The following is a 17,087-nucleotide window of genomic DNA, read 5'->3' on the forward strand; positions in this document are numbered from 1 at the left end:
CCTGCTGTGGAATCCCACTTATTTATGATTTCACTAGCCATTATTCTTTTAAAAGTGTGACTTGAATAAAACTATAAAACTTCAGCCAGTGGCAGAGTAAACCAGTAGCCTGCAGTGACCTGCCTGCTGCCAAACCTTTCTAAAGTTAGAAAATTAGGACTTTATTGTGTGGCTGTGTATAAATTTTAGCTCTGCTTTCAGGAGGCAGCAATCTGGCTGGGGACGATGGTTCAAGAATGTAACTGTTGATCAGATTTTTAATCAATATAGCTAATTTCTGTCTGTTTTGTATGGGAAATAAAGCATACCTATTCATGAAGACAGAGACAATATTTGCAGTGTTCTGTGATTGAAATTGTGAGTTTAAAACCAAGTCTTTGAGAATGTGCCCTGTTACAAAGTTTGTACTGATGAGCACATCACAATATTTAGAAACTGGGTTATTCTTTGTTTACCTTTTGTAGGCTTCAGTTTATGTAAACTTCAAAAATGTTTAATTAATGGAGTTTACCTAAAGCAAGTTTCATAGTCAGGGAAGCACTTTGTGTCTTTAAATTTACAATACATTATTTCCAGTTCTGTGCACATCTGACTTCATCTGTTTTTTTAATTAGCTCCTTTCTATGTTAAAAGTCTGGTCCTGCTTTGGAAAAAAAAGCCTGGAAATTTTACTTGGGATTTTTTTATTATCCATGTAATGTGCTGTTTGCAAAATGCCTGTACAAGTTGCATAATAGTTATTTTGTCTACTGTTACTTTCTTAAGGAAGAAAAGGAGTCTATGCCAAAAATTAAAACTTTAGTGCTGTGATACCAACCTAGACAAGCCTCGTGTTACCTGCAGCATTGCTTTTGATGTGTTCCAGTAGCACAGATGAATGATGATAAAGAGTCTTCCTATCACTTTTCCCAAGGAATAAAATTACAGTTTCAAAAGTAATCACATTCCCACAGAAAGATCTGAAGGGTGATCTTAAACTTTTTTGAAATCTCAAATTGCATATATCTGCATTCTCTTGCCTGCTTGTAGAAACCAAAGCTTCCTAAGCAAACACTCCCCTGTGCTTTGAATAGCTTGGTTTGGATGGGTTTACTTGAGGAAATTAGTATTAAATTGCTGTTTTAAAAAACCCTCCAACACTTTCTTGGCTGTTTAATAGAAGAGAGCAGGGCCTGAGGGTTGTGATATAAATGTACTGGTTTCTTTTTTCGCTTCGTTCAGTAGCAAAGTGTTGAATCAGCAGTTTCAGCTCACCCTCATTTTGCAGCAAATGGTTCTTGAGGTTTAGCAACATCTCAATTTTGGATGAATACTCGGGGCTTTTTATTATTATTTTCTTTTTTTTTTAGTTTATTTTGGTGGTAGGAACACATTCCTATGTGTATAAAGTTTATCATAGCTAATTGCATAATGAAGGTGACACACAAAGTGGTAGAATCTGGAAAGAATGTACCTAAAAGAGGATTATCCTTCAATTTTGTCCAATACATAGTATCAATATGGCAGAAATAAATAAAAATCACATGCTGTTCTTGTAATAAAACTGTTTAATATCTCAAGACATGGATCTAGTATTTTGATGTGAATATAACTGCAGTCTAAGATAAAATGCCCATAAATCACCTTCTCAGGTGTCTTGACTACTCAGTTCTGAACTTTAGATGTTACTCTTGATAGCAGTACCTAAACTTAAGCAGTGCTTCTCAATCAACTTTATGAGCCTGTTCTTCTAAACGCATCACATTTCCAATGTCTCAGTTTTTTAATCCATGATGTGGGGCACTTAATGAAGACAGATACTCTCAAATAGCGGTCGGAGGGTATTTTCTTTGCATGCAATGCTGGTATATTTTCCAAAGAAAGATTGTGTTTAAATAACTAATAGATTATATACGGTCAGACTGTTTGCTCAGAACTTTTCAGTGATTTCTGTTTCCACCAGAAAGAGAATTGGTTGAAAATTAGAATTCTGTCTTGCCTTAAAATACTTATGTAACATTTATGAGGTAATGGAGATGAATTTTTGAGCAAAGAATAGAAGTATATCCAACACATATGTGGTTCAGAATACTGTCTCACTATGGTGAAATATGCAGATGAAAAAGAATTTGGATGGTGTTTTGTGTTTGACATTATCTCATCAGTGATATAAAATGCTACCCTTGATTTCTTTCTTAAAAATGACTGTATTTTGTATTACTTGATATGTCTGAGAGACCAAACATATGCTGCCATATGTGGCCAATGCTTACATTGCAATCTCTGTTTTAAGCCACCCTTGTATACATTTGTTATTCTAAAACAAAGTACTTTTTCATTTTCTAGCACTGTTTATAAATGTGGTTTACATAATGTGATGAATCTAACATCAACTGCACAAAGCTGCCTTGGAGCCTGCCCATCACATTTTAATAACATGACATATTCCTTTCGTGCTCACAACCAGTCCATGTGCAGTGTGGTCACATATTTTGGTTTTAGCTAAATTTTGGCTCCTCTCAGGCTGGACTGCACCATTTAACCAGCTGAGTACACAAAATGTGCCCTTCAGCTTCTGTAGTTCAGCTTGATTCTTCAGTATCTAAATATATTTTAAAATCTCTTTTTTTTATCATCATGCATGAATCAACTTTTGCTTGTTCATAGTTTTTAGCATGTTTTTGGCAGCTGACATAGAAACTGCAACAAAATACAGTTTCCTTTGCAGTCAAAGTCCTCGGTCCCTGATGTTTGTTAGCAACACAGCAATATTGCAGGGCGGGTGCTAACTTGCAATATTGAGGGGTTGTGTACAAAAAGAGCTGTAAAGTGCAAATGTACATATATCCGTGGGATTGTCAGGCTTATCATGGCTTTTATGGATGCAAGGATGTGGTGACCTGCAATGACTGGAAAGGCAAAAGGTCACCTGAAGAAACATCTTGATTTTCACCCTTGCAGACAGTTTCTGTTGCCTCTGGACAGTCACTTACCTTTGTTCTACCTCAGGCTACTGATTAATACATATTCCTCAGTGTGGGAATGCCAATTTCAGAAGCCCCCAGCTGGCTTATTCCCTCCCCCCTTGGTGCTCTTCTCCTTGGTCCTGTGAAAAGGTTTGTGCACCAAACTGGATCAGGAAAACTGCTTTGCCTGATCCATCGATGAAGGTCTTGAAATTAGTTGTGGTGTCTGTACCTGTCAATTGTCAGTCTTGCTTGTGATGCTGCTCACAAGTTTGGATAATGTGACATGGCATTTTTATGGAATAGGGGTATTTATCTGCCTTAGAGAAGTTGGAAACACCAGACATTCTTTCATGGAAAATCAAACAGTAGTTAAAATGAAGAACTCTGCAACCAGTGCCAAACTACTGAATCACTCCAACAATGAGTTCTAAGGGAGAAGTTTCTGTTCTGGAATACAAGCTGGACTGAGAAGAACATTTCCTCATAGAGTATCAAGCATTTACTCTGCCAAAGTTCAACAATGCTTTGAAAAACCCCAAACCTTGATCACCTGCAAATGCAAAATTTCCCCCATTTTCCCCTTTGTTTTAACAAAGAGTATGAAAAATATGGAATGTAAATGAGTGCCTGTTCTTAGACAGACTTTGGGTAGATTCCTGTTGTTCAGAACATAAAGGCAACGCTTAAAGTGGTGACTTTCATCAGGTTCCAGTGAGTTGTTAGTTTTAAGAAAAAAGAAATGTGGCTATCTAGTCCAGAAAAAACCCAATATTTAAAGCATGTTAGAGTGAAAAGGTGATTTCATTTAATTTGGTATTAGTTTTTCCTAACTTTACTTATCAACAAAAGTAATTTATGTTAATTAGAAATCCCAAGGCCCAAAAGAAGATGACTTTGACTCAGTTTGGGATAGACTGTTAGAAGTGGAAGCAGTGAATATCACATTCCTGAGATAGCAATTAACTACAATTTGCACTACTTTGTCTAATGAAGAACCTGGGTCTGTAAATGTTTGCATGTACTTTGAGCACATCTGTTTTGTAGATGGAAAAACTAACAAGGTCTCTAGGAAGATCTCCAAAGTCAATTTGTTTGCAAGTTTTGAAACACACTTTTCTTTCCACTTTGGAATAGTAGAAATGAAAGCATTTCTTTCATTCCTAATCATTAGTATCATTACTAATAATAAGGAGGGCATACTCTGATTCAAGAAGTGATTTCCCTATCTCATTAATTAACTCAGCCTGTGTTCTGATGTATGTTTTTATTCGTGGGAATTTTCTGGGAGGGCCTCATTTGTTTCTCATCAACACAAAAGCAGTAATTCTGTCATGCAGGGTTGGGTCTAGCTCTAAATACTCCCAAGAAATTGGGAGCCTTTTGAAAAGTCTGATTTACTTTTAACAACTGATTAACAACTGCTGCTACAGTTTTAGTATTACTTTCTCATAATTAGGCTACTATTAAATTGCAGCTACTATGTGGGTACAATGTAATCTATATTATGTTCAAGTGGGCATTTTTAAAAAGGCAATTAAATTTGCTTTAATTACTTCTATACCATAAAGTGTCTTGTTGACTTTTAGCATTCATTTTTTCCCATTTCAGCTGTATGGGAAAATCACAAAGAAGTCTTATCACTATCCTTCTTTTTTATGAAAAATTAAAGAAATAGGAAGATAGAAACTTCTAAATTAAGCCAAAAGACGATGTAGAAACTAGCAGAGAAGAGTTGTCAGACAGGTGTCCTAATACACTATTTCCAAAGGTATTTGTTTGGAAATACAGGAGTGTGTTAGTTAAGAAGCTTGGTACCATGGATGGATTTGCACTGCTTTTTGTCAGAGATGGAAATCCGCTGGATGACAGAAGCTCCTTTTACCACTCAGTGGAAATATTTATGTAAATTGAAAGAAAACATATGTCATAATTGCATATTAACTTGTGGTATGGAAAAGGAGATCTTTTTTGTAGAACAATTTGTAAAGTAGAGGGTATTATTTTCTTCTTGAACACTTGTGTTCTACAAAGGGTAATTTCCATTTGGTTTTACCCCAGCAGAACAAAGGAGCCCTGACTTTAGAAAGTAACTTACCGATGAGTAACTTTTATTTTGTTAAGGAAGCAAATTATATCTTAATTTCATAGAATCATAGAATGGTTTGGGCTTGAAGGGATCTTAAAGATCACCCAGTTCCAACCCCCTGCCATGGACATTTCTCAGCATTTGATTCATACTGTGACTATACTTTTGTTCCATGGTTCTTAGAGTTTCTATTTTTTCCAACTAATGGATAAGATGCACATCTCATGTAAAACCAGAGGATGTTCTTTGCTCAGGTTGGAAAGAAATTAAATTCAACTAAAATGGGAATTAATCACTGTTTCTGTCATTTAAGGTTTTACCAGAGGCTCTCAAAATAGCCTTCAAAATAAATACAGAATACAGGCAATGCAGGTTAATTTGAACCCATCCGTTGTCAAGAAAGAGAGTAATTACTGTGATGTTTCCAATGCTAAAACTAGACCTACACTAAAGAAATCAGTGGGTGGCAGGTTCAAAACAGAAGGAAATACCTCATGAAACATTTATAGTTGAGTTGTGGAAATGTGGAAGAAAGTGAAGTGGATTTTAATGTTTCATATAGACCCAAAAAGTAATTGGTCTAATTGAAAGAGGAAAAGTCTTGCTTCCTGAGTTCTTTGTAATGAGAGCCAAACTGAGCTGGAAAAAAAGGGAGAAAGAGTTTTCCCTGGAAGACTTGAAGTGAACAACCTTCACGGAGTAAGTCAGAACCATCCTGCATTAGAGGGAAGCCACGGATGTTTATAAAGAACTGTCAGTTAAAGGGGGTTCAGAAACACGAAATGTTCACAAGGGCTGTCATTCCCTGTTAGTTTTTAAGGAACAGAATGTATGAGGCCAGAGGATGAAAGGTAATGGCATAGCCAAACTTCAGGCATTTGGAGAAATTGCTGTGAAAAAAATGAGTACATTTTAATCCTCTCTCCTAATTTCAATCCTTTAAAAATACCATTACATAACTCACGTAGAAGATTCTTGTCTTTGTTGATAGTGTTGTTGAAGATCTAATATTTCCACAGCTGTGTTCAGTATTACTCCTTTGAGAAAAATATCTGTCTTGTGGAAAAAATAAGTCAGCTTTTATGCATTACTCTCATATGAAAAGTTCTCACAGAAACATAGATTTGTTTCAGGAATATTGCATGGAAAACCTGCAGATTTCTGTGTATGTACCTATAATACTGCACTCTTGGAATGAAAGTTCTTTTTGCTGAATTAACTGAACTGCTTCAAAGTACTTTGTAGGAAACAGTATGTTATGAGCTGGCCTGAAGAACTCACTTTATCAAACATATAGTAATATAAATAACAGCCTAAAATAGAAGTAATGAATCAGAAGTTTGCATTCAGTAAGTGTGGGGAAATCTGCGTCCTGTACAAAGAATTAAACACGAAAGAAATGGAAATTCTACCAAACTACAGTAATTGTTTACTCAGTGGCTGTAGGAAGTTCCTTACATAACAGACCATTAAAGAAGAAATTACAAGGTTAAATGGTTTTTAAGATGAATCTTATAAATAATCCTGCTCTGAGTACTTTAATTTACTCTAATCCTTAAGTCCTTGGGGAAAAAAGGCTATTTAATGAATGGAGCCAGGATGGCTCAAGCAGACTGGAAGAATATTGTTTGGGGGAATTCGCTCAACTCTTGAGTATTTGTTCACTTGTAGAGACTGCAGAGAATGTGTGTGCCCACTGTGGCTGGCAAAGCCATGGCACTGGACATGAAGCCCTGGGCAGGAACATCACTGGCCTTTACAGGAAAAGCGAATAGCACAGCCTTTGTACCTCCCAAACACCAGGTGATTTTCTGAGTCCAGCCTAACAGTTGTTGGACCTTATCATAAATAATCAGGCATTTCCCCCAACTGCCTTGGTTCTAATAGCCAGAATAGTTTTGCATATTTTTATGCTCTTGTAGGAAAGAAATGTTTATGAGGTCTGGGGAAGAGGCACTGTTCCTTTTTCTTGACTTTAATATGGTCTTTGAACTAGTTGTAATGCACAACCCAAGATGAAAAATTTGCAGTTTCTGAATACAGAGCTTCGAAGTCAATGCCCCAGATAAACCGTATTACCCATAGAACTCCCAAGAGAAAATAAGTAAAAATGACAAATTTTAGTCACCAGGACAGTTGATTTTGGGGGGTAGCCCTCTGGATTCCCACACAGAGGCATCAATGAAGGATAGACCTGGAGGAAATACAGATTAAACTCTGCTGCTGGTTTTAGTGAGGGACTGACATGAGTTGGTTCATGTGAGCTGTGTGGGCTCATACAACAATGTTCAGCTACTGGGCCATGGCAAGAGGTGAAGTTGCCCTCAGCCTCCAGCCCAGCTCTCTGCTCAAATGAGATTCCCCTTTGTATCCTGTATTACCCTGCAACACTCCACTGTGGGAATTTTTACCAGACGTGACTGCAGAGTAGAGGCAGTTGTGTGCTGCTCCAAGAAACTCCAGAGCAATGACCAGATTGTGTGTTGGGAAACTCTATTAACTGTTCAGAGGCTGATAAAGTCAGTGAGTATTTCTGGAAATGTGAAAGATTCTGTCCAGCAGCAGTTAGGCAGGATGAGGAAGGATGAGGTCGGGCTCTACAGGAAATACATAAGCAAAGCTGTCCTGGGCCGGGTCAGAGCCCAGCTAGGCCAGTCCCCCGACTTTGTCAGTGACCACAAACATTTCCACAGACAAAGGGCATTGGTGTTTCTGGGCTTCCTTTGTTTTCGCTTTCCTTGAAGCAAAGTAAAGCTGTGTTTTTGGGACAGACGTTTCATTTAGTTTCAAGATTCACCCTGAGGTAGTTTGTCTTTTTTCTGCCATTCCCAAGGGAATGGCAGGAGCTGTGTCAGAGAGATTTAGGTTGGATATCAGGAAGGTGGGTGGTGGGGCACTGCCCATGCTCCCCAGGGAATGGTCACAGCCTCAAGGCTGCCAGAGCTCCAGTAATGTTTGGACAACGCTCTCAGGGATGCACAGGGTGTGGGACTGTTCGGGTGTCTATGCAGGGCCAAGGGCTGGATCAATGATCCCCGTGGATCCCTTCCAACTCAGAATATTCTGTGATCCCTTAAAGACTGATCAAACATTATCCAGTTGAGAGAAGCACATTTACTGTGTGAAAAAGTTGATTCCATGGAGGTAATGAATCTGTTGTTTTACTTTTGCCTTACTAACTGGAGTATTTCATTATCATTAAAGGGATGCTAATTTAGCGTTAATTGGTTTCTAGTGTGGTCAGACTGTTCTATGCAGTACTTGACCCTGTAAGTTCTTTCAGGGATGCACAATGGTGCAGGATGTGTTCTCAAAGGCAATTTAGTGACTTAGTAACTCTTGCATCATGTAGAATGGAAGATTCTAATGAAGAGTTCTGCTTGGTGTTCTCTCTTCACTTCTTAAACTGAAAAGCAAAAAACAGTGCTGTGTCTTTATGGGTCTCTCCTGATGGAATTTTAATGCAGAACAGGGTGTCTGTTAGCAAGGAACATTACATCTGTAATGAGATTTTGTAACCTGGTTATTGGGAACATTAAACACTGTATTTCCACTGGACTTCATTATAGCACTTGTAACAAAATGGTGAAAATTATGCTTGCAGGCATTTGAGTATAGCTGCTTGGTACAAAACTTATGAGTAGGATGTTAATTTATTGGGAAAATAAAAAGCTAGATTCATTTTGATCACATGATTGTTTCTTAATGTGGAAAAGGAGATCTGTTTAATACATCTTAGAAGTTTTTATGTGACGTCTTCACTACTTTTAGATGGAAAAAGTGTTCCAACATTTTTCCACGATACTTTGGGGCCTTGAGAGGGAACAGAAGTTGTTGACATCTTTAAATCAGAGCTCTTATTTCACATGTCTGCTGTTTTTTCCTTGTTTAAAATGGCCTTCAGTGTGCCAAGAGAAGTAAAATTAAAGCCTTGAAATAGAGTTTGGGATTCAATGGTAACTAACTATAAGAGAGGGGTCATGTTACTAAATATGCAATAAAAGCAGGGGGATCTCTTTTGTTCATTAGGAAACTGAAATGTGTGTCTGCTGAGTAAGTCCAACATATGATTATAAATCTTTTTGCATGGATGTTTATACCTTTTTCATTTTACAAGAAGACAGTGAGACTGTTATGCAGGGCTTCTTCCAAATGTGAGGGTAGGTTGCATGGTGCACTAAGCCTTTAAATGCTTCCCACAGCCAAAACCAGCTTTAAAGGAAATCTCTTTAAAAACATTAACTATTTCCAAAGGGTTGGCTTCACCTCTGTGGTTGGGATGTTCTGCAAGGTGGTCATGATGTGGTTCTGACCCTCTCAGAGCAGTGGTTTGACCTGGAGTTTGGTCTTCCAAAACCTGATCCATGACTTCAGTGAGGAGAGGTGGTGTAGAAGTTGTAAGACATGTTGGTACCTCAAGTTCTTTGTTCCTTTGACATTGGTTGTTTGTTTGAGACTGTAAATCCAAAGCAGGTCCCTGAGGTTAAACTTCCAACTGAGGAGAGATTTTTTGAAGCTTCCTGAGGAAGCTTCCAGAACACCAGATACTGTATTGGCCTGCAAACCCACAGTCTGCATACTGGTTCTCTGCCAAGTGCTTCATGCAGAAAGTTATCAGGGTTAATGCATAAAATTATTTTGGTAGTATTTACTCATAATTTTACTATTTTACTGTCTGTAGACTTGTCTGAAAATTGTATACATTGGAATATAAACATAGTACTTAAATTACAAAATGTTTTCTCAGGAGAGTTTCAACCAGTTAACACTGGTATTACCACAGAAATGACAAACTGTTTATTTTCTTGCTGTAATCTAACTGTTTATAAAAGATGTGACTTGAAAGATCTTTAAAGTTCACTAATTTCTTTCAGTAAAAGTACAGATCTTTGGTAGAGAAATGTTAAAATTATGATTCCTACTTCTGATAGTTATTTTCTTTCAGAGTGCTAAGGAGTTTTTGTAGTAAGTGCAAGTATGATGAGTGTTTCAGAATTGAAATTCAGAAATTACATCAACCACTCTCTATAGTGTTACTGTAATAGTGAATTAACTGAGTGAAATTCACTTTGTTGTGGGCAAATAGAAAGATAGTGGTTGTACAGCAACTGCTTTTTGGGGCAAAGTTGAGTGATTTGTAGCTTTGTCGTGGAGGGATCTCTATATATTAAATTGAAATGGAAAATGGAGAAGGGTATATATAGCATGAACTCAACATTTTTGGGGTCTCAGGTTCTAATAACCTCAACACATGGGCATTAATAATGAAAATCTCATTTCGGGAGGCATTTGATGCCTTTATTTTTCTGAGGGTTTTGTGTTGTTTTTGTTGGGAATTTTTCCTAAGAAAGATCTTTTACCTTGCTTAGAGGAAACATTGCCTCTAATAGTTCCTTTAAATTCAGAAAGCTACCCAAGCTTCCACAGAAACAACATTATTTTGTTGGACACCTTTGCAGTTTTTATCATACCAGAAGTGCCTGTCCCTGTGCACAAAACAACAGCTCGGGCAGATCCTCAAAGTTCTGTCATCATTTACCCAGTAAAAATGGCAATGTCTTTTATACCTTTTGTATTAATATGGTAACCACAGGATGTCTTCTGCTATGTTTCAATTTATAATGGGATTTAGCAAGTCATGTCAAAATTCTGATGTGGGATACATGAGCCAACAATGCAAGTCAGAAATCTGAGGGTTTAAACCCCCAAAATTCCTCATATGCCACAAAGCACTGTGGTTCTGGAATTGCTATGGCTGTTGAATCCTAACCTCTCCTATTCTGGTCTCTTACTGAGTATAAAGTATCTTTCCCTCTCATAGTTTCAACATTCACACCTTGTATTCAGATCTATTTACTGTGCATGTGTCTCTGGCTGGGTTACTGAAAACATCCTATTCCAGGTTTTGCTGTACTACAAGTAGTTTCCTCTCTGAAAAATGTTTAAAAAATTCTGGTGGGACATCTCTGCAATCTTAGCAACTTGCAGCTGGTTTGCTCTTGAATTCATCTGTGAATACAGGTCAGCTCCATCCGTGTGTGGAGAACAGGAGAAATGAGAATGCTGCTGTGCATCTCCCAAGTCCAATTGCCTGGCAGAAGTGTTACTGGACTGGCTTAACAGGATCTCCCTCAAAGCAATTTTCATCAGGGACTTGCCATGAAGGCTCTCCCAGTATTTATATTTATATATTTATATATTTCATCAGATTTCTGAGTCTGATAACACTTAGCAGAACTGTATTCCATTCCCAGTCCAATGGCCTTCTTGAAGTATATTCATTTCCAATGTAAGCCTGCAAAAATTATTTGCTCGAATATATTTGAGAGAATAAACTAACTATAGTGGTTTTGTGTTGAGCTATCCTTGCATTTTTTTTTTCCTACTGGTGGCCAAAGTTTCTGAACTTGTTCCCTTGTTTTTCTTGACAGCAAATGCTCAGGTCACTATGGCCTAGAGTCACAAGCTGTAAAATGGTGACAATCCCATTTGCTTTGTTTATCAAATCCTTTCAAGCTCACTGTTTAAAAGTAATGAGAGTTGTTATAATAAAGCCCATTCCACTTCCAATGCAGTTGGTAGTTTTGAAGAGTGGATTTAAGCTGCTTCCATCTGACATATGGAAACGTGCAAGTTTAATTGCCCGTGTATTTCTGAAGTGAAGAAGCACCCATTTGTTGCATACCCTTCATCCCTTGGCTTCTTTCTCCTGCTTGGTCTTCTGCCTCTGCTACTGTTGTGTTCCGTTTCCAAAACATTTTTCCTTCACTCTCTGTCTCACTACTGGGGGCATTACATCAGCATTGTAACTTTGCTTTAGGTCGTGTTCTATTACTGAGGGCTTCCTTGATTCTCTTTGTGTTAAATCCCCAGAGGAATAATCTTAGACAAATTACTTGCATAAAATTCACTTTTATGAAATCTTAATAGTGAAAGAGCACATCTTGGAGAACAAAAATATTAATGGCCACAAGAAATCTTGATTCATCTGTATTTTAGTGGTGTAAATCTGTATTTATCCCTTGCAAATCCAGTTGGAGAATTTCTTGTGGGTCTTACAAGTCTGAATGTTTAAAGAGAAGAATTCTATTTGAATGAAAATACTTGCAACAATATGTGGTGTTGTGCCTAAATTTATTATAAAACTACAGATCCTGTACAGTATAAAAATCTAAAAAACTAAGTATGGTACAAATGAATGGAACCTATTACTGTGAGTTTAAAAATAATTTTTAAAAATTAAAATATGCTTTGTTTAAAAAAAAAAGCAACCAGATAGAAGATAATTGCTCATTCCTCTAGCTCATCAGAATCTGTGTTTGAATACAGGAAGCTTTTAGGGTCATCTAAAATAAACAATTTAACATTTTTTGTTAAAATTTCACTTGGAAGAGAACTTCTCACTACAAAATGTTTGGTAGGAAATCCAGTACTGTGTGTTTTTTAAGAAATTTGATTCCTGAATTTCTAGAATGTTCATAGCTCAAGGACTTTTTTATGTACAATTTTTACAGTTGATGGTACTACTTGAAATGTTTTTAATTCAGTTAATCAAATAAGACAGGACCAAGCTGAGGATTTTGTTATATTCTTATATCCTAAAATCTGATCTTATAGAGGGTGTACCTGGGGGCACAGTTTGGCCTGTTGTGTTTAAGTAAATAGTGTTAATAGAAATAAAAATTGATGTCATAATCTTAAGCTTCAGTTTTTACATTTAATGGTTTTATAATGAAACAATATGAAGAAATATACTGGTACCTTACTTCAGTATATAATATACAGTATCATATTTATGGCAGTAGGAGGGGTTTAAATCAGAAATAAGCAGACCAGTGAGTAGGAGAGAATAAATAAAGCTGCATTCCTAGAGACAGGGGTTGCAGTGCAGAACTGGGGGGTTTATTTGGTCTTCTGTGGTTTAAGAACAACACTGCAATAGGATCTTATGCATGAAAATGAATGTGGGGAGAGCTGCCTTGTGTTGATGTAGTTGTTTTCAAGGTGAACGTGTTCCAAGTGGGAATCTTCATTCTCCTCACTGTGCTCATCCTCATCCTCGTGGTTGGTCTGAGTCCTGCAGATGCGTTCGGGGGGCACCGTCCTGTGGCACGGGGCAGGAATCATGATATAGTTATTCCAGATACTCTTAACTTCATTTATTTTAGAGTTGCTGTCTATTTAGATATTTGAAAATGTTGACTTAATCAGTACATTACATTTTCTCAATTACATATTTATTGAGGACTTTCAAAAGTCTTTTTTTTTTTAACATTTTCCCTTTGCATTGTTTTCTCATTTATATCATATATTTACTTTTCCTGAGGAAAGTATTGCCATGTGTTGCTGAATGAAAACTTTGTCTGACACGTGGAAGATCCTCTCTCTGTCATTCCTTTGCTGTGCAAACAGCACAGAGGGCCCACACCCTGGCTCCACAGCTGGGGCTGGTGAAATCTGCTCACCAGGTGACTCCAACTGCTGACTCCTCCCATTATTTTGTTATCACTTTGGGCTCTGCTGGTGATTGCTGTGCCAGTCAAATTTTAGCTGCCCAAGCACTATTACAGGTGAAAATCTTGGAAAGAACTGGTGCATCAGTTCTTTGTGAGCATTTTCAGTAAACTGTAAGGGAGGGCAAAATCTCACTTTTATCATATTAAGAAATACTACAGAAGAAAACTCAGGATTCCACTCCTCCTTCAGAATTTTCTTAATGAATATTTACTTAAAAATAACAAATTCCTAAAGCAAAGCATGTCTTATGACATTTATTTTAATGTCATTAATGTAACAAAGAGCTTGGAAATTACCTTATTTTATTATTGTTCAGTCTTAGAAAACGTAGTTTTCTCATTTCATCGATCCCAAAGGGTACAGCCTTTAATTCATTGTGGTCCAAAAAGAGCTCCCTCAGGGAGTGGTAAGCTCCAAAAAACGACACTGGATCGATGCCATCGTCGGTGAGTTTGTTAAAGGACAGGTAGAGATACTCCAGCCCCGGCCTCATGTGGCCAAACACATAGCCTGGAATTCTTTCAATCTGGTTTCCTATAAGTACCAGATGGAGTAAAGATTTTGGCAGATAGGAGGGAACATGATACAACTTATTATAAGAGAGATCGATTGACTCCAAGTTCCTGCATTGAAGGAGAAAAGAAAAAAAAAAGGCTGAAACCCCTCAGATTGTTCTGTGCAAGGCTCTGCTTCGTGGCATTACCAGGGAATGAAATTTCCAGGGGAAATTTGTTTCTGTTAATGGGGTAGAATGCGTTTTATGGAACATGGTCATGCATAATTACTCTGGGAATAGAAAGAATTAAGTCATGAATTACCAATCAAGCACAAAGATTTCGTTGATGGGAAGAGATCTTCAGTAATGAGGGCAGGGGGAGCTGAACAGGGGAATCCCAAGGGACCAATTTGTGATTGCTGCAATAATGAGTTACACAGAAGAACTGGAATAACCTTGGGACTTCAGTCAGTATCCCATTAACAGGGAGTTTTAAGCTTTGTTCTTAAAGCCCATTTGAAATGGAATTGTTGTGTGAATGAATCAGTCCCATGTGCTTCGCTTCCTGGGTTGAGAGATGCTCTCAGTAGTAACAGCGTGGTTGTTTTCAGAATAAGGAATTTACAAGTTCAGGAATCAAGGGATAGGGCTGCAGCTGCTGGTGATGGCCAGGTACTGTGCTCAGCTTGGCAAATTATTTAGCAGGAAAATCAAAAGCGCTATCACCTTTTACTACCTACATTCTCATTGCTTGCTCTGCTTATATTCTACTCTTAGACAAGGTAGTTGCACTGTCTTCCCTTCATCTTATTTACTTTTATAATTTTTAATCCAATGGGAAATAAAGCCAGGATAATATTGAATTATTTGTAAATTACCTGTGAGATAATTATGTATTGATACTAAATTACCATATAATTGTATATAGTATTATTTATAATTAATGTTCATTTTTGAATGGTGGTCAGAAAAAATAATGACTTTTCTGTTAATATGGTACAGATTTGAGGTAAAAGATCTATTTGACAGCTGAGTATCTTCTAGATTATACAATTAGGCAAGTGAAATTAAGAAAAATTAGCAAAGGAAAACAAATCAAAGGATAATTACAACTCTTAAGTTAAAAGTAATGAAGTGCAAATATTTATTTCATTATCTGACTCACTAATAACAGAGAAAAATAAAATAAATGCACTTTAAATGTCTGGTACTTACTCTTGGTTTATCCAAGCTAAAGGTGCTATCCTGTGCTCTTCTAGTTTGTTATGCTTTAGTCCAATGATGTTGATGTTTCTGGTATGGTTAAAGCAAATTTCTGACACTTCTTCAATTTGATTATGTTCAAGATATAACTCCTGTAAGTGCATTTGGGAAGAAAATCTGTGAGATCAGAATAGGCTGGGTTTTCCTGTTGCAAATTCAAAATGGAGCAATTACCTGTCCTCTGTATTACCTGGTCTATCTGTTAATTCTGAGTCTGAACCAGAGCCAGTTTGTAGCTGGAGTGGGATCTTCAGAAACACAATTTTTCAAAGCAATTGTTTTGTTTTCTCATTTGTGGAATACAGATTGCTTTGAAAGGGCAAAGAGAAGGAATTGCACCTTTTGGGTGTTTGTTGGGGGGTTGTTGTTGTTAGTATTTATTTTGGTTGTTTTGTTTTCTTTTTACCTCAAGAGTGGCAGGAAGACCTTGTGGGATAATTCTAAATTTATTTCTTCCCAGTCGCAAATAAGAGAGACTTTTCAAAGGATAAAAGGCCAAAGGACTGACATTTGCTTCACTAAGTTTATTTCCTTCTAATTCCAGCGTGACCAAGTTCTTTAAATCTAGGGAGAAAAAGTTTAATTTCAGTTAATTAACGCCATCTTATCTCTTGTTAAAATACATGTTCATAATTTAACAGTCTTAAACATTACCAGATCAGTTCACAGCAATGAAAAAATAAAATGAACTGATTTTATTATCTCATAATCATGGAATTCTATTGTTTATAAGTTCGTAGAGCTTTAGAGATTGAACAAAGCTTTATTTACATTTTCCTCTCCCAGTCCAAATGGAAAGGGCAGCAGCTGATCCAGTTTAGGTGGGACCCTTTTGGCAGGAGAGGAAAGGAAGCAGAAAAGTCCATCAAATTCTGATATGGATGGCACCCTTTCTTTTTTCTTTCTCTTTTTTCTGTCAGCCTGTGTTTCACTTGGCTTAAAACGATCATGGTTGACTCCAATTATATTCTCCCTGATTTTTCATGGACATCAAATTCTGTTCTCTTCCTTGCAATTTAAAAATAACTAAAATGGTTTCACCACAAATAAAGCCATCAGCTTCCAGGTGGGGATAGGAGGTGTCTTCAGCATATTTCAAATTCACCTTTATTTAGTGACCTTAAATAGAAGCTGCTTTGGGGGAGGAGCAGTTGCATTAGAAGGGAAAATGTAATTTTTCAAATACTTTGTCATGCAAATCTTTCAGCTTTTGTTGCCTTTTGAAAACATGGCACCATAAGGCTAACAGTTATTTTTCTATGTCAAACCAGGTGCATTTGGTTCAGCATTCAGGTTTTCAAATTTATTTTACGCTCTTCATATAATTGACATTAGTTATTTAAATACCTTTTAAGCCATCTTCATCGATGGCATGAAGTTGGTTGTCATTTATTTTTATTTCTTCCAAAGCTGATGGCAGTTCAGAGGGGATATGTACCAGCATATTTCCATCCAGATACAAACGTTTCAGCTTTTTCAAGATCTTATCACAGGGATGAAGAAAGAGCACTTTGATTATCAAGGCGCAAAATACTCAGTTAAACATACAATATAATCATAGTTAAGATTTTCTTAAACACACACTTTTAAAGGTTTTCAGCAGCAGTGCAGTCATATCCACTGTTTTGAATTAAAAAGTAATGTTTTCTCTTATCAGTCTAATTAATTGGTTTCTTTCTGCTAAATATTAACAAAAGTGCCCGTTAATGTCATGTGTAACTGGAAGAGCTTCCATACAGCCCTGCTGCAGTTCCCCAGGAGCACAGTTTGCATTCAT

At 37.0% G+C, this 17,087-nt stretch overlaps 2 protein-coding genes across 3 annotated transcripts in view; one reads left to right on the forward strand and one right to left on the reverse strand.

The window, feature by feature from the left end:
* CENPP (centromere protein P) overlaps positions 1-17,087 on the forward strand; it is a 113,044-nt gene that overhangs the window by 67,210 nt on the left and 28,747 nt on the right. The gene's annotated exons all lie outside the window — the stretch shown is intronic.
* The window catches only part of ECM2 (extracellular matrix protein 2), a 16,538-nt gene continuing 11,602 nt past the window's right edge, over positions 12,152-17,087 (reverse strand). For both annotated transcript variants that reach the window (XM_017737295.1, XM_008636052.2), the window contains exons 6-10: positions 16,658-16,793; positions 15,717-15,874; positions 15,263-15,402; positions 13,848-14,174; positions 12,152-13,138 (exon numbers count right to left, since the gene is read on the reverse strand). In XM_017737295.1, the coding sequence (XP_017592784.1) occupies positions 12,937-13,138; positions 13,848-14,174; positions 15,263-15,402; positions 15,717-15,874; positions 16,658-16,793 (963 nt within the window). In that variant the 3' untranslated portion in view covers positions 12,152-12,936. The remainder of the gene's footprint in view (positions 13,139-13,847; positions 14,175-15,262; positions 15,403-15,716; positions 15,875-16,657; positions 16,794-17,087) is intronic.

Source organism: Corvus brachyrhynchos, unplaced genomic scaffold (genome assembly GCF_000691975.1).
Source record: "Corvus brachyrhynchos isolate BGI_N302 unplaced genomic scaffold, ASM69197v1 scaffold266, whole genome shotgun sequence".
Lineage (NCBI taxonomy): Eukaryota > Metazoa > Chordata > Aves > Passeriformes > Corvidae > Corvus > Corvus brachyrhynchos.